The following is an 18383-nucleotide window of genomic DNA, read 5'->3' as shown; positions in this document are numbered from 1 at the left end:
CTTTTTAACTTATTTAGGATTGCCATAACAAATGGGTTGAATATTTAATTACTCAAAACATTTCAGCTTTTCATTTTTAATAAATTTGTCAACTTCTAAAAACATGTTTCCACTTTGACAAAATGGGGTATTGTATGTAGGCCAGTGACACAAAACCTCAATTTTATCCACTTTTAATTCAGGCTGTAAGACAATTATTTATTTTTTTAAGTCAAGGAGTGTGAATACTTTCTGAAGGGACTGTAGATAGAGTAATTTGAATGCATGGGTTTTACAGTCCCGTCCATAGAGAGCAGTGGCAGTCGGTGCCGTTTAAGATTATGAGCACGGCCTTACTTTTATTACAGCATATTGGATGACTGTCATTCAAATTCCATTCACCCAGCTCAATGTAGCATCGATAGGTTTAGGCTACTACATGACACTCAAATTTTCCCTGAACCCATCATGTAGTTGCTACAACCTAGCCACAAATAAAAGTTTATAATGTAGGTGCACAGGACGAGAGACAAATTGAAGTAATCAAGGTGACAGACAGTGACACATTCAATAAGGCCTTGAGGGTGAAATCATTCATCCAGTTGCAAACGAGTTTCTATTTGAAAGATTCTGGTAGGTTTATCCCCGTTTTGTTCCATTTGCTTCCGTTTAAGAAAATATTCCAAGAGAATTGGCATAATGAATACAAACCTGATTACCCGTACACACAGTTCACTTTCATAGCAGCCACATACAAACAGCAATATTATTTTGCTCGTTGTATAATTCTCACATTTACACACTCTCCTCCTCTCAACTTTTCCCTTCGCTTGTGGACCTTTCCAAGCCAAACCTTTGTACCATATCCGCTACACACTGCTTACATCGTTGTCACCATATTAGCAAACGTCATAGTCAACATAGCTACTAGAACTAAAGTGTTAGTAAACCTGCCACAATCAAGCAGTAGTGTATAGCAAGCAGCTTAGCAGTTATACCGGCGGGTCCCAGTGGCAATAAATGAATACAACCGAAAGCTTACCTTGACTTGGAGGCGTTCCAGTGTTGGGTTAGCCTTAGCTAGCTAGCTAACATAAATAGCAATCCACTCTGTTTGAGCCGGGTGTTTGAGGAGGCCTAATTAGCTTGCTAAGTGAAAAGTGGAAAAAGTGGAAAAAAATTACAACCAAATATATCTAGCTCTTTCTGCTGGTGCTGCTGCTTCTCCTTAATTTTTGAAGAAATTAATTTGTACAACTATTGTCTTTCTCTCTCTTGGAGTCAACTACTCACCACATTTTATGCACTACAGTGCTAGCTAGCTGTAATTTATGCTATCAGTACTAGATTACTTATCTGATACTTTGATTGGGTGGAGAACATGTAAGTTCATGCTGCAAGAGCTCTGATAGGTTGGAGGACGTCCTCCGGAAGTTGTCATAATTAATGTGTGAGGGGTTGAGAACCATGAGCGTCCTAGGTTTTGAATTGAAGTCAATGTACCCAGAGGAGGACAGAAGCTAGCTACCCCTGAGAGTGCTGTCGAGGCTATTGTAGACCTACATTGCAAAACAGTGTGAATACACTGCATTTATATACTGCTTGCTCTCAAAGTGCATGAAGTTTACAATCTGTGGCTTAGATTGAATTCAAAGTTGACACAAATGATAAACTAAGCAATGCATTGCAACAAACTACTACTCATATGAAAGACTAACCCACAGGCAAGTACAATAGCCTACACATGGAGAGGAACCTAAAGGCACATACAGTACCAACCAATACTACTCGCAGTGCTGCCTTGGCTGCAGTCTTCTGGTCCGCAGCTGCTCCCTTCTTCTTAGCAGCCACCGCCTTGGCATCAGTCAACAAGTTCAACTTCAACTTTAGAGTGGAGCATGCTTTATAAACTTAGCAAAAAAAGAAACGTCCTCTCACTGTCAACTGCATTTATTTTCAGCAAACTTAACATGAGTAAATATGTGTATGAACATAACAAGATTCAACAACTGAGACATAAACTGAACAAGTTCCACAGACATGTGACTAACATAAATTGAATAATGTGTCCCTGAACAACAGGGGGGTCAAAATCAAAAGTAACAGTCAGTATCTGGTGTGGCCACCAGCTGCATTAAGTACTGCAGTGCATCTCCTCCTCATGGACTGCACCAGATTTGCCACTTCTTGCTGTGAGATGTTACCCCACTCTTCCACCAAGGCACCTGCAAGTTCCCAGACATTTCTGGGGGAAATGGCCCTAGCCCTCACCCTCTGATCCAACAGGTCCCAGGCGTGCTCAATGGGATTGAGATCCGGGCTCTTCGCTGGCCATGGCAGAACACTGACATTCCTGCCTTGCAGGAAATAACACACAGAACCAGCAGTATGGCTGGTGGCATGGTCATGCTGGAGGGTCATGTCAGGATGAGTCTAAAGGAAGGGTACCACATGAGGGAGGAGGATGTCTTCCCTGTAACGCACAGCGTTGAGATTGCCTGCAATGACAACAAGCTCAGTCCGATGATGCTGTGACACACCGCCCCAGACCATGACGGACCCTCCACCTCCAAATCGATCCCGCTCCAGAGTACATGCCTCGGTGTAATACTCATTCCTTCGACGATAAACGCGAACCCGACCACCACCCTTGGTGAGACAAAACCGCGACTCGTCAGTGAAGAGCACTTTTTGCCAGTCCTGTCTGGTCCAGCGACGATGGGTTTGCGCCCATAGGCGACGTTATTGCCGGTGATGTCTGGTGAGGACCTGCCTTACAACAGGCCTACAAGCCCTCAGTCCAGCCTCTCTCAGCCTATTGCGGACAATCTGAGCACTGATGGAGGGTGTTCCTGGTGTAACTCGGGCAGTTGTTGTTGCCATCCTGTACCTGTCCCCAGGTGTGATGTTCAGATGTACCGATCCTGTGCAGTCGTTGTTACACGTGGTCTATCACTGCGAAGACAATCAGCTGTCCGTCCTGTCTCCCTGTAGCGCTGTCTTAGGCGTCTCACAGTACGGACATTGCAATTTATTGCCCTGGCCACATCTGCAGTCCTCATGCCTCCTTGCAGCATGCCTAAGGCACGTTTACGCAGATGAGCAGGGACCCTGGGCATCTTTCTTTTGGTGTTTTTCAGAGTCAGTAGAAAGGCCTCTTTAGTGTCCTAAGTTTTCATAACTGTGACCTTAATTGCCTACCGTCTGTAAGCTGTTAGTGTCTTAACGACCGTTCCACAGGTGCATGTTTATTAATTGTTTATGGTTCATTGAACAAGCATGGGAAACAGTGTTTAAACCCTTTACAATGAAGATCTGTGAAGTTATTTGGATTTTACGAATTATCTTTGAAAGACAGGGTCCTGAAAAAGGGACGTTTCTTTTTTTGCTGAATTTATATTAATAACATCTAAATGAACCCCGTACACAATAGTGATGGTGGACAGCTCTAGATCTGAATGGTAGGAGTATGTATAAGCTTTGTTCCAGCCCAGCTCATACCTGATTACATATCATAGCCTATCGCTGTGATTCGTTATTTTTATTTAAGTCAGGTGTTAGAGCTGGACTGGGACAAAACCCTTCACACACTCCTGCTCCTCGGGACTTCCTGCAATGACTGAAACAGACGAGAGCAGGAGAATAGTGTTCCAGGTTGAAACAGCTTACCTAGTTGAGAGGTGATAAGACTCAGGCACACCCATTGGTTCTGGAATAGACAAGGTGCAAATAAGATTTGCAATTTGGCAACAATAACATGACAGTAAATCTACCTAAAAAACAAACGTGTGAATACCAATTAATTTAAAACTAACCATACCAGGTAGGACTAAATAAGGTTACATAACCTTGCTTACTAGCTATACTAATGATCTGCTGTTCAGAGGGTAACAACAAACAAATCAAAGTCTTCAAGCAGTAAAGTAAGCACACTGTTGACTCAAGAGAGGATGCTAATCAGTCAATCTCTGAAACCTCACAAAAAGCCAGACCAAAATAATACAGCTAGCTAGGGTAGCTACAAGTCAAGTAGTTACTTGAAGTAGGCTAACCCACAGCCACAGACACAAACATTATAAAGAACGATACATTCACCTTCTTTAAGTTAGCTAGCTAGACTGTTGGTTTATAAAAGCCAAAGAAAGCTAAACTTGTTTTTATGAATTTCTCATTCATTTAAATGGCTGGACAAATAGACGGCTAATGTAACCATCTAGCCAGACTAATGTTGCTAACTAGCTAACCATGAGCTAACTAGCTAGATAACAGGTATTGTGTCAATTTAAAACTAGTCCAAGTCAGTTCACAGAATTGTCCCCATTTTTTTTGGGGGGGGGGCAATTTATGAATTACTGAATGTAGCTAACATTAAATAGTTAATCCAGAGATTCTTACCTTTGCATCGATTCGGCAGTCTCGTCCAAATCATCTGGTCCTGGTGAGTGACGTGAATCTTGAGACAGGCATATGCAGTTCAGTATGATAGTCACATTAGCAGCTAATTAGCATTTCATTTTTGGGGAGGTTAAATACAGGCGAATATATTGATGAAAGTCACCTTGACCGAGAGAGATTTACACAGTTATCAAAACGTCACGCCAGGGTAAGCCTACACAAAACACAGCCCTAATTTGAAATGTTTCTAAAATCCCATATGGGAAAAATTTATGGTGGAAAAACGATTGGAAACATTTCTGTGTTTGACCACTACGTTTTATGGGTATTATGACTCATACTGTGGTACTCTATTGTTGTTGGTTGCATTGGGCCTAGGCCTATGTTTTCACTCCATGTTCTCTGCAACCCTGAACAGGAAGTGTCTCTATTTACAGTAATAATGTATGCTGATTAAACTTACGCTGTAACGGTGTAATGTAATGCAATCTTTTGTGGGTTAAAATCTGAAGGCCTACAGTACAGTCCAGGGTTGGGATCAATTCAAATTGAAGGCAGTCAATTCAGGATGTACTGAAATGCCAATGACTTCTCAATAAATTGAAAAGTATAAGCTATTTATTTGATTCGTTTTTCAATGTCTTTTTTTTTGTCTTTATGCCTTTAATTCGAATTAACCCCGTCTGACAATAGTCAGAGTAAGACGCTTTTTCTTGTCCCCTTCAAACTCTGACCATAGACTATAGGCCTAATAGGGGCAGAGAATGCTTTAAAAAGTAATTGACAAAGCGGTTTAAGCAGGATGGAGTGTTTGTACAGTAGAACGCTTTTATCAGCGTGAAACACTCACAGGAATTCCGGTTTGGGATTGTCCATCCAATTCCTGCGTTCCACAGGAAGCTCTGGATAAAAAGCAACTGAAAAACGCCCAAAGGCATTTCATTTCTCTCCTGTCGGTTCACGGGGAGCATCTAAACATTAACCGTTGAGGTTTTATTCTAAGAAAAAACCGTGGGGACGAGCTAAAAATAAATTGCAACGATGGAAGAGTCCACTAAACTGGCTGTCAAGTGGTTGGAGTTGGTTCCCATGGCAGCATCTGCTCAGCGTGCGCGAGACGCAGCACCACATGACCCCATACTGAGGGGGTAAGAATAGTTTTTTTCGTTTATCTTAACTCATAATTTGATTAACTTTTGGAGAGAAAAAAAACGTATTTACTATACTTATGTAAGATGTTTTAATTGTGTTGACGAAACAAAGGTGGCTATTAAGCCCTCTTTTAGGCCTATTGCCAGTATTAAAAAGGACACTCAGTTTTATATTAGACATGCATAGCCTAACCTTACAACTCAAATATGACAAATCATTGCCACATCATTGGGACCCGTTTCGATCAAGCCACAGCCGACCACGACCAAGGGCGCGAAACAGAATAGCTTTATGATATGCTATGAGCATTTATGGGCCTGTCTAAATGGAAATGACCTTTTTGTCGTGGGTGTGGCACAATGGCGGAGTTGGAGGGGATTGTAGCCTATACTTGAGAAAATAGCTTGAGACATTGGGATATGATAGGCCTTCATGGTATTAACTGAATGCGCTCCCAAGCATTGTGCTAGTCAACTCATTGCAAAAATATATATTTATTAATGTATGAGAATGTGGTATGCTACAACAACAATTAGCCTACATTTAACAATCTATTTAGAAAGGTGGCATATTTCAACAAAATGTATCACATTTGATGAGAAAATTCCCACCGGGCACTGGTTGAATCAACGTGATTCCACCAAATGAAATGATGTTGAACCAACCTGAATTAGACGTTGAATTGAGGTCTCTACCCAGTTGGTTGTCATTTTCCCTGGTAGGCCTAGGCTATCAATAGCTCCGCTAGAAATGGACAACAAAAGTATGAATGTGGATGATGCTATTTTTAGGACCTGTTACAGGCTACAGCAGCCACGTATTTTCAAAAGACGCCCAAACCATATTATCTTTCTCCAATGCAACTCCAGCTTCTTTCGCTCTTGGCCACGGTAGCGCTTGTAATAAATAGCCTACAAATAAATTCAAGTGAAATCTCTGTGTAGTAACGCGGGGAGTCCCCCGTCGCGGTTGCGAGATACCCAGCTGGCTCGAGCCGGAGGGGTGCTGCGGCGGGTACCCCCCCACGCGCACTCTGACAGTTAGTAGGTTTGTAGGCTACTCACGGAGACGGAACCTGCATCTGGACTGACAGAGAGATATTACTACAAGGCTATAACACAAGACGACTCACAGGGAAACGCTCACTAGGCTTCTAACTAGCATAGCGAGTGGATTAGACCGAGGTTTTCCGTTTTGCTAGACATTTCACATTTTGGACAAGGGAACAGTGCGTTGCTACTTAGCTGCACATGGGACAGTTGTAAGTTCAAAAGTGAAAACCAATATCATTTAATTTCACTAAATTACAAGGAGCACATTGGAATTACTATATCAGACTTGTAAGTTGCACGTTTTCATTCAATTTCAGCCCATTACGCACATTAATTATATAGCCAATGCGTACGATCCGTTTACTTTTGATATGACCATATCAATGATATAATTTCTATAGGCTAAGCTTGTTATACTTTGTGACTATTATTAATATCGGTAACTTTTGCATTATGTTGTAGGCTACTGAGAAGAAGTGTGTGTGTGTGTGTGTGCGTGCGTGTGTGTATGCGAGAGTGAGATAGAAAGAAGAGCAAGAGCATCTCTGGCTCAGAGGCAAGTTTGCGGTGTGTGATCTAATGATGAAAGTATTGTAAAACACTGCCGTCTGTTGGCCACTGTAAGAAATGTGTCGCATGTGCCAACTGATTAGTTACATAATGATGCATTGACTGGACCAGTGTTGCCCTAGCACTTAACAGCTGATTCAAATAACCAACTTTGCTAGGGCAAAAAACAAAACGTGCACCCAGGGTAGGCCCCAGGACCGACTTTGGGAAACCCTGGACTAGACCAGGGCAATGAGGGCATGTTCCATCCATTGAGTGTTGGGATAGCTGTTGTTTACTTTGAATACCAAGCTCGTTAGCAGCAATAACAATATTTGAATATCTCAACTAGATCAATATTTACCTGAGTTCACAGCCTGGTCTCATAGACTAGATGTAACATAGTAAACGTAAATCCTGGACACTGAAATTAGTAAAATATGTTAGATTGGTAAGGTTACATAAGACAGATGGTTACTTAAGGCAAAAACGAAAGTAGGGTTGTTGGTCACGGTGGATGGGTGGGCGTATAACGCAAATGTCTAACCACCTAGAGGTTGCGAGTTCGAGTCTCATCACGGACAACTTTAGCATTTTAGCTAATTAGCACCTTTCCCTCTACTTAGCATGTTAGCTAACCCTTCCCCAGTGGTGGAAAAAGTACCTAATTGTCATACTTGAGTAGAAGTAAAGATACCTTAACAGACAATGACTCAAGTGAAAGTCAACCAGTAAAATACTACTTGAGTAAAAGTCTAAAAGTATTTGATTTTAAATATACTTAAGTATCAAAAGTAAAAGTATAAATCATTTCAAATTCCTTGTATTAGGCACAATTATTTTTTTATATTTTTGTTGGATAGTCAGGGGCACACTCCAACACTCTAATGAGTCCGCCAAATCATCGGCAGTAGGGATGTTCTCTTGATAAGTACGTGAATTGCACCATTTTCCTGTCCTGTCATGCATTCCAAATCAAACTAGTACTTTTGGGTGTCAGGGTAAATGTATGGAGTAAAAAGTACATTATTTTCTTCAGGAATGTAGTGAAGTAAAAGTTGTCAAAAATTTCAATAGTGAAGTACAGATACCTCAAAAAACAACTTAAGTAGTACTTTAAAGTATTTTTACAACACTGCACTTCCCCTAACTTTAACCCTTTTTAGCTAAGCCTACCCCTAACCTTATCCTTCTTAGCTAACCCTTCCCCTAACCTTAACCCTTTAACCTAACTCCTAAATCTAACCCTAACCCCTAGCCTAGATTACATTAGCCAACTAGCTAATGTTAGCTACCTAGCTAGATTCGTAACATATCAAACGTTTTGCAAATTCGTAACATATAATAGAAATTGTAATTCGGAACATTTCATACGAAATGGCCGATGGAGAGCCACAAATTAATACGGACCACATGAAACGTAATATATCACATTAAATGGAGTGTCTTGAATTTACGTACAGAATAATACGAAATACTCTGAGTCCAGGTTGGAGTTCAGAGGATTTGAGCAATTAACCCATTTATCGGTCCAGGTGAAGCTGTTCAGTTTGTTTGGTTTGACCAGGTCTGATTTGAGTACCGTAATTTCCGGACTATTAAAACCTGTTAGGGCTAGGGGGCAGTATTGACACGGCTGGATAAAAAACATACCCGATTTAATCTGGTTACCACTCCTACCCAGTAACTAGAATATGCATATACTTATTACATATGGATAGAAAACACCCTAAAGTTTCTAAAACTGTTTGAATGGTGTCTGTGAGTATAACAGAACTCAAATGGCAGGTCAAAACCTGAGAGATTCCTTTACAGGAAGTGGCCTGTCTGACCATTTCTTGAACTTCTTTTCCATCTCTATCTTTTACTAAGGATCTCTGCTCTAACATGACACTTCCCACGTCGTCCATAGGCGCTCAGAGCCCGGGAAAAAACAGAATGTCGTCATTCCAGCCCCAGGCTGAAACACATTATCGCCTTTCTCAAGTGGCCGATCAAGGGACTCTGGGCTTATGCGCGTGACCCGACCGCCCCCGCCTTTGTGATTTTTTTTCCTCTGTTTGCCGAAAAGGAGATTCCCTGTCGGAATATTATCGCTTTCTACGAGAAAAATGGCGTAAAAATTGATTTTAAACAGCGGTTGACATGCTTCGAAGTACGGTAATGGAATATTTAGAATTTTATTGTCACGAATTGCGCCATGCGCGCGACACTTCTTTACCATTTCGGATAGTGTCTGGAACGCATACGAACAAAACGCCGCTATTCGGATATAACGATGGATTATTTTGGACCAAACCAACATTTGTTATTGAAGTAGCAGTCCTTGGTGTGCATTCTGACGAAGACAACAAAAGGTAATCAAACTTTTATAATAGTAAATATGATTATGGTGAGTGCTAAACTTGCCGGGTGTCTAAATAGCGAGCCCGTGATGCCTGGGCTATGTACTTAGAATATTGCAAAATGTGCTTTCACCAAAAAGCTATTTTAAAATCGGACATATCGAGTGCATAGAGGAGGTCTGTATCTATAATTCTTAAAATAATTGTTATGCTTTTTGTGAACGTTTATCGTGAGTAATTTAGTAAAATGTTAGCGAATTCCCCGGAAGTTTGCGGGGGTATGCTAGTTCTGAACGTCACATGCTAATGTAAAAAGCTGGGTTTTGATATAAATATGAACTTGATTGAACAAAACATGCATGTATTGTATAACATAATGTCCTAGGGTTGTCATCTGATGAAGATCATCAAAGGTGAGTGCTGCATTTAGCTGTCTTCTGGGTTTTGGTGACATTATATGCTGGCTTGAAAAATGGGTGTCTGATTATTTCTGGCTTGGTACTCTGCTGACATAATCTAATGTTTTGCTTTCGTTGTAAAGCCTTTTTGAAATCGGACAGTGTGGTTAGATTAACGAGAGTCTTGTCTTTAAATAGCTGTAAAATAGTCATATGTTTGAGAAATTGAAGTAATAGGATTTTTAAGGTTTTGAAAATCGCGCCACAGGCTGCAAGTGGCTGTTACGTAGGTGGGACGAATTCGTCCCGCCTAGCCCAGAGAGGTTTTAAGCACACCTGAATATAAGCCGCACCCACTGAATTAAAAAAATACATATTCTTTTGAACATAAATAAGTCGCACATGTCTATAAGCCGCAGGTGCCTACCGGTACATTGAAACAAATGAACTTTACACAGGCTTTAACAAAACACGGCTTGTAACAAAAAATAAAAAAATAGCAGTAAGCTTTAGTTGTCTTTTTGCACTGAGTCAATTCCTCACGCTGCTGTTTCCAACGTCTTATCATCAACTCATTAAGACCAAGCTCCCATGCAGCAGCTCTATTTCCTTTTCCAACAGCCAGATCAATCGCCTTCAACTTGAAAGCTGCATCATATGCATTTCTCCGTGTCTGCCATGATGAGGGTGACAAAATGACTACCGTAATCAGAATGATGGGAAGTTTGAGAGCGCTCGATTTAATCTAAACAGTAAACAAAAAAGTTGTTTGACCTTAACCCGTTCGGCAATTTCATTGGTCTAATGAAAGCTTCATGCCGCCAAAAAACTGAGCACGTCACAGAATGTGTTTTTTTGGAGAATTTTTTTTGAAAGCGGGTAAAATCCATATATTAGCCGCGTCATTGTTTTAAGCCGCGAGGTTCAAAGCCTGGGAAAAAAGTTGAGGCTTATAGTCCGGAATTTACGGTACTGTGTTCTCGGCTGGGGAGAGTTCTGGTTAGATCGTGCTACGTGTGAACTGAAGATGAACTCAGTGTGAACTGTGTGTGTTTTAGGGCTCCATGCGGTCAGGGACGATACACAGCATGTCTCAGTCAGAGTCAATGGTATTGGTTTATGATTCTGCCAGTGTCAAATCCCCACCTCATGCACTCTCACACATCCCCAGGGGTATGACATAATTCTCTTAGGTAATCCATTCAGGAAGATAGAGGTGTGTGCTCTTCATCTTACAACCCACACCCGCCATCGTCTGTCTGTCTGTCTGTCTGTCTGTCTGTCTGTCTGTCTGTCTGTCTGTCTGTCTGTCTGTCTGCCTGCCTGTCTGCCTGCCTGCCTGCCTGCCTGCCTGCCTAGGTGGGGTCACCTGGGACACCGCAGAGAGAAGGGGGGGCACTGAGATATTGGAGTATGGGGTAAAGGGAAAAATGTTTTTATGGGTCTTTATTGCCTAAAAGTCTTTCCTATATGGAGCTTTATCACCTGTGGAGGTGAGTGTCATGTTGTCTGTTGTGCAGGGAGAGTGAACCCAGGCATTGGCTGCTTGGTTTAATATGTTTCTATTAGAGAGGATAATGTCTGTAGAAATAGATTGTATGAAACCAACAAGGTTGTGGATTCAATTACGTGTTGATATCATCCACCTATCAGCCAGAGGTTGTTACATGTACTATATTCCCTGTGGGAGTATGACTCCGACTATTGGCAGCAGTAGCCAGTCTCACAACCTTACATTTAACTACAATCTAATCATCGGCAACACAACTGCTGACTATGATGTTCTCAAACCACACCAGGCACTTTGTCAAGCAGCAAGGCTGTGATAGATGCACACCTTAAGGTCTTCTTTGATACTTAAAATTTGCACTTCATCTACTCTAAAGATAAGAGCAGACTGGAGCTATGCTGTACTGTACTATTGCTGTGGCGATTTGTGAATGAACCCAAGCTGAGTAAGGTTTGCGTGTTTGCTCTCTGGGCGTGGAGCCAATAGAGGATCAGAGAGACATGCATGCTGTCAGCCAGGGCTTAGCGGCACCTCCAGCCTAACTCTGTCTATGTCCCAAATGGCACCCTGTTACCTATATAGTGCGCTACTTTTGACCAGGGCTCATAGGGCTCTGGTCAAAACTAAAGTATGGGTGACATTTGCAACGCAGACTTACTCTTTGTTCCCTGTCAGGCTAGCCCAAGGCTAAGAGCAACCCCCCAGGGTAACATTAGTGTTATGCTATTGGCTAGAACAAGAACCAAAGCCCTGGCCTATATAGGATCAACTCCAGGTCTGCTGATGCATCCCAAATGGCACCCTATTCCCTATATAGTGCACTAAATTTGACTTGAGTCCTATGAGCCCTGGTCAAAAGTAGTGCACTATATAGGGAATAGGGTGCCATTTGGGATGTAGCCCAGGTTAACTGTAGTGCCATCTTGGAGGCTAAATCAAAATTCAGAGTACCCCCAGCTCTTCTGAAGGTTAACCAAACTCATGCTATAGTTCTCCATCAATCTAACAGAGTGGAAAGGGAGCTAGGAAGAGATTATGGGACAGAGCTGGAGGTAGACCTATCTTCACTTTATGTTCTGAGAGACGGGCCAGTTCACCCTGGCCTCACACAGGATCTGTCTCTGTGTGTGTGTACATACATGCGCGTTATGTATGTGTGTGTGTGTGTGTCGCCTTGGTATGGGTATCTGTGTGTGTGTGGGTCAATAGACAATATAACAGAGCTATAATAATATCCAGGGTTTTAGGGCGGATCAGGGGTTCAGATAAAACCACTAAACCAGCTGTACAGTCTCTCAGGGCCTCATCATCCAGACCACCCTGTTGGCTCCATGTCTGTCCCAAATGGCACCCTATTCTCTGCATAGTACACTACTATTGACCAGAACCCTATCTGCCCTGGTCAAAAGTAATGACCTATATAGGAAATATGGTGGACACCACATGATGCCACCTCTCTCCCTGGGCCTGGCTGTGGTGGGGAGTGACGGGTTAACAGCCCTCTAATGACAGGTCATCATCCAGGGACCGTAGGGGTGCCGTGTCGGAGGAGTCCACAGGATGTTGGTTAGCAGGGAACATTAACCCAGCAGAGAGAGCATGGTCAATGTTTACACCCGCACACACACACAACCTACCGCTCCGAGCGCCCGACAAACAATCTAGCTCAGACACTCAGCATGAAGCACAAACATGGCTCAAAACATCTTTACAGTCGGTAGCAAACAGTGTTCTGAGCGGAGGGGGTATAGTAACCGCCAAAGTGCTAAATCTGGTTACTGCACCCCCTTACTGCTACCTGTTGTCTGAACTCATTCACTTTTACGACAGCCATGTTTAAAATCACCCACCAGGGAAGTACAATCAAATCTATTTTAAACAAAACTCATAAAATCGGGGGATCGTTATATAAATAAATGGGTTGATTACATTAAGCTTTTAAAGATGAGGGGCTCTGCCGTTCATACAAAGAGCTGTTGTAGGGGAACTGGAGTCATGTAACAAACTAAAAAGTACATAGCTATATATTATGAATATAGTGAAAATATGACCTGTGTGAATTAAGGTTAAATATTTTCCCGGTATTTTACAAATGTTTCGTCCCGAGAATAAATCACTTTTCTCCTGGGTAACCCGGTATTTCTCGCCAAAACCGGAAGTATCATTCAAAAGCATTCTGAAGCATATAAATAAACCTATGTCTGGATTTGATTAGAGCTTTGATCGAAGATTCAGGCCTGATGCTACCTGAGCCTGATGAACCATATATTAAATACATTTTATGAGCATTTTATGACCCAAAAAAGCCCAAATGATTGTGCTGTTATCCAAAACATATATGCTACTGCACATTACACATGACAGGAAAAACATAAAAGCCTATAGATGTAGTTAGCTATATGCGCTCTTGGGTAAATAAATTAAACTAGCTCCAGTAGGCTTATTTATTTGAGTGTGGACTATATTACTGTGTGGTGCAAATAAATAATAAGTACTGTATTGTATTTTTCTGGATTATATGACTGGAATTACACACATTGTTCAATCCATGATAAAGCAGGGAGAGAACATGCGATTCTGGTGCAGCACATGCGGCCTAAAAAGTATAGGCTAGCGAATTGGATTTTAGTTTTGAAATATAATGAGGCCTATTTGTATAATACGTTTTGTTGTCCTTATCTTCATCATTCTAATGACATCCTTGAATAATATAGGACTGGAATTAGATGCAGAAGGCTTTCACTTCTGATCACGAACATTGAATGGTTATGGGTCTGAATAAATAACTGCTATAGCCTATCGCCATCGCGCGTTCAGTCTTCTTTCAAACTACCCATGAGTTCTATTGGTTGCTGTATTTAACATTCAACAAACGAGCTTGCGTCCCTCTTCGAATAGTCTATTGGTATAAAAAATTCACAAAAAAATGATGTCCAGCAAGCTATTCTAGTCTAGCTTTTCCTGCATGGGACTCCAAGAGCTAAGGAGCCTTTTTTAAGGAGAGAGATGAGATGATAGGTCTACATTAGAGGTCGACCGATTAATCGGAATGGCCGATTAATTAGGGCCGATTCAAGTTTTCATAACAATCGGTATTTTTGGACACCGATTTCCACCTTTATTTAACTAGGCAAGTCAGTTAAGAATACATTCTTATTTTCAATGACGGCCTAGGAACGGTGGGTTAACTGCCTTGTTCAGGGGCAGAACGACAGATTTTTACCTTGTCAGCTCGGGGATTCAATCTTGCAACCTTACAGTTAACTAGTCCAACGCTCTAACCACCTGCTTTACTTTGCACTCCACGAGGAGCCTGCCTGTTACGCAAATGCAGTAAGAAGCCAAGGTAAGTTGCTAGCTAGCATTAAACTTATCTTATAAAAAACAATCAATCAATCATAATCACTAGTTAACTACACATGGTTGATATTACTAGTTTATCTAGCCTGTCCTGCGTTGCATATAATCGGTGCGCATTCGCAAAAAAGGACTGTCGTTGCTCCAACGTGTACCTAACCATAAACATCAATGTCTTTCTTAAAATCAATACACAAGTATATATTTTTAAACCTGCATATTTAGTTAATATTGCCTGCTAACATGAATTTCTTTTAACTAGGGAAAATGTGTCACCTCTTCAACAGAGTCAGGGTATATGCAGCAGTTTGGGCCGCCTGGCTCGTTGCGAACTGTGTGAATACTATTTCTTCCTAACAAAGACAGCCAACTTCGCCAAACGAGGGATGATTTAACAAAAGCGCATTTGCGAAAAAAGCACAATCGTTGCACGACTGTACCTAACCATAAACATCAATGCCTTTCTTAAAATCAATACACAGAAATATCATTTTTTAAACCTGCATATTTAGCTAAAAGAAATCCAGGTTAGCAGGCAATATTAACCAGGTGAAATTGTGTCACTTCTCTTGCGTTCATTGCACGCAGAGTCAGGGTATATGCAACAGTTTGGGCCGCCTGGCTCATTGCAAACTAATTTGCCAGAATTGTACGTAATTATGACATAACATTGAAGGTTGTGCAATGTTACAGGAATATTTAGACTTATGGATGCCATTCGTTAGATAAAATACGGAACGTTCCGTATTTCACTGAAAGAATAAACGTTTTGTTTTTGAGATGATAGTTTCCGGATTCGACCATATTAATGACCTAAGGCTCGTATTTCTGTGTGTTTATTATAATTAAGTCTATGATTTGATAGAGCAGTCTGACTGAGCGGTGGTAGGCAGCAACAGGCTCGCACGCATTCATTCAAACAGCACTTTCGTGCGTTTTGCCAGCAGCTCTTCGCAATGCTTCAAGTCTTGCGCTGTTTATGACTTCAAACCTATCAACTCCCGAGATTAGGCTGGTGTAACCGATGTGCGCGCTAATAGCGTTTCAAACGTCACTCGCTCTGAGACTTGGAGTAGTTGTTCCCCTTGCTCTGCATGGGTAACGCTGCTTCGAGGGTGGCTGTTGTCGATGTGTTCCTGGTTCGAGCCCAGGTAGGAGCTATACTGTTAGACTGGCAATACAAAAGTGCCTATAAGAACATCCAATAGTCAAAGGTATATGAAATACAAATCGTATAATGAGAAATAGTCCTATAATAACTACAACCTAAAACTTCTTACCTGGGAATATTGAAGACTCATGTTAAAAGGAACCACCAGCTTTCATATGTTCTCATGTTCTGAGCAAGGAACTAAAACGTCAGCTTTCTTACATGGCACATATTGCACTTTTACTTCTCCAACACTTTGTTTTTGCATTATTTAAACCAAATTGAACTGTTTCATTATTTATTTGAGGCTAAATTTATTTTGATGTATTATATTAAGTTAAAATAAGTGTTCATTCAGTATTGTTGTAATTGTCATTATTACAAATAATAAAAGAAAATCGGCCGATTTAATCGGTATCGGCTTTGTTTGGCCCTCCAATAATCAGTATCGGCGTTGAAAAATCATAATCGGTCGACCTCTAGTCTACATGCATTGTGAACTATGCTCCATACTGAGATGGGCTGTATATCCCCACCCTGAGCGTTGATCATTCATCATACAGAGGCCATAGAATAAGGTTGTAACCTAACAAAATGTGGAAAAAGTTAAGGAGTCTGAATACTTTCTGAAGGCACTGTATAATTTAACAGTTCACTTTTCACGCCATGCTGTTCATATAAATAATTTATTATAATTTGCTGGTTTGTCATCGTTATTTATTCCGGGAAAAGGGAGTGGTTTTGGGTGGTAAATCTCGGTAACCGGGTTCCCACCATTCAACCCTAGTGTAAATGTTGAACTAGTCATTTGCTGTCAAGTGAAATGAATGTCAGTGCTGGTAGGTTAATCACTGGCACATTTCTTATTATACAGAGCGAGTGGTACTGTTTCTCTGAGGCTCTGACTTTAACTCTCTCTCTCTTTCTGTGTGTCCACCTCTACCCCATTCCATTACAACATTTTAGGCCAGGATTCAATCCGATCGTCCCTTTTTGGCTATGCACCATTTAAAGGTGATGTTACTGCAGTCGCAGAGATGGCATTCAAATTAAATGCTGCAGATGTTGGCTCAATCAGAAATGTCAACCGCGCAACAACGTGGATCTTCCGGATTGAATCCTGGCCTTATTTTGGTAACAGAGCTACACTCTCCACTGCAGAGTCAACCTCGTCATAGTATTAAAACAGTATGTACATCATCTGTTTTAACTTAAAGTATTACATAACCCATTGCTCAAAGTCAATCAGTAAGTATGTAATTTGTCAGCGTGCTCAAGCCTACCTGCCCTTTAAAGCGAATTGATTATGACCAAGGTGTGGTAGATGGGGGTTGGAGACTGGGCTCTGACACTATTTAATGACCTCTATTAGGACCATTCACAACAGCTCTTCGTCTAATGCTGTCAGGGTAGCTCTGGGTGAAGCTCTAGTGGAGAGTAGGCGTGTTAACCCCAGTGTCCTGGCTAAATTCACAATCTGGCCCTCATACCATCATGGCCACCTAATCATCCCCAGCTTCTAATTGGCTCATTCATCCCCCCTCCTCTCCTCTGTAACTATTCCCTAGGTCGTTCCTGTAAATAAGAATGTGTTCTCAGTCAATTTACCTGGTAAAATGAGGATTAAAAAAATGAAGAGGGGGAGGAGGAAGAGGGGGACGAGGAGGGGGACGAGGAGGGTGGTTTGAATGTTCTCACTGACAGGACACAGCTGACAGTAAGACTAACTCTGACCAATGAATGCTGTCAATCTCAAGTGGCCCATATTCTGCTACAGAGATGTTTTCTGGAATGGTGTGGGAACTGATATTTGGAGTGTTGTTAGGAGATGGATTCTGTTTGAGTGTTTATAATTGGGGGTAACACTTAAGCCTTCCACATCAGCTATGAGAGTGGCGAAGTAAGCTAGTACTGTCTCTGATGTTAGAACTCCGTGATCTTCTTTCTATCACGGTTTCTCTAAAAGGTTAGATGTTGATATGACTGACTGGGATTCAAACCCGGATCGTCTGCATCACAAGTGGAGTGGAAACGTCAAGTGGAAATGCATGAAAAGAGTGAACAGAAGTTACTCTTCACTTTCTGAAGCCTAACCTCTGTGTTTGTCCCTCTCTGTGTACCTACAGGTAGTTGACATCCTCCTCCTAGAAGTCTAAAACAAGGGGCTCTAACATCAGAGAGAGACACAGCCACAGCCCTTCTCCCCTTCCCCTCATCCTCCTTTCTTCTCCCATTGGACACAGAGAGAGCGAGGGAAAGAGCGAGGGAAAGTGAGAAAGAAGAGGGAGACATGTATCAAACACTCCTCCTCTCCTCCTCGCTCTTCATCCTCCATGTGACGGCCACTCCACAGTTCCACGGTCACCACGGGTAACAGCTCCCTCATTCCATTTCCTGTGTATGTTATTGGCCGTCACCCATTATTGGTCCCTGGGATGGCTCGGTTACATGGGCCTCTAGCTTCAGTTACACACCAACAATTTACGGAGTTAATTG

The 18383-nt window shown here is 41.7% G+C and overlaps 1 protein-coding gene and 1 long non-coding RNA gene across 8 annotated transcripts in view; one reads left to right on the top strand and one right to left on the bottom strand.

The window, feature by feature from the left end:
* The window catches only part of LOC106568890 (uncharacterized), a 23435-nt gene extending 18006 nt beyond the window's left edge, over positions 1-5429 (bottom strand). The window contains exons 1-3 of the long non-coding RNA XR_001320415.2: positions 5225-5429; positions 4375-4432; positions 3649-3688 (exon numbers count right to left, since the gene is read on the bottom strand). This is a non-coding gene — a long non-coding RNA (uncharacterized lncRNA). The remainder of the gene's footprint in view (positions 1-3648; positions 3689-4374; positions 4433-5224) is intronic.
* LOC106568866 (epidermal growth factor-like protein 7) overlaps positions 5245-18383 on the top strand; it is a 27509-nt gene continuing 14370 nt past the window's right edge. For 3 of the 7 annotated variants that reach the window (XM_014139657.2, XM_045692506.1, XM_014139620.2), the window contains exons 1-2: positions 5245-5522; positions 18014-18257. In XM_014139657.2, the coding sequence (XP_013995132.1) occupies positions 18178-18257 (80 nt within the window). In that variant the 5' untranslated portion in view covers positions 5245-5522; positions 18014-18177. Of the gene's footprint in view, positions 5523-6475; positions 6867-18013; positions 18258-18383 lie in introns of those variants that run through there. The other 4 variants (XM_014139638.2, XM_014139628.2, XM_045692504.1 and 1 more) reach the window with 4 other exon arrangements.

The sequence above is a fragment of the Salmo salar genome, chromosome ssa01 (genome assembly GCF_905237065.1).
Source record: "Salmo salar chromosome ssa01, Ssal_v3.1, whole genome shotgun sequence".
Classification (NCBI taxonomy): domain Eukaryota; kingdom Metazoa; phylum Chordata; class Actinopteri; order Salmoniformes; family Salmonidae; genus Salmo; species Salmo salar.
The sequence above is the reverse complement of the archived record's forward strand: the minus strand, read 5'-3'. Positions and strand labels throughout refer to the sequence as shown.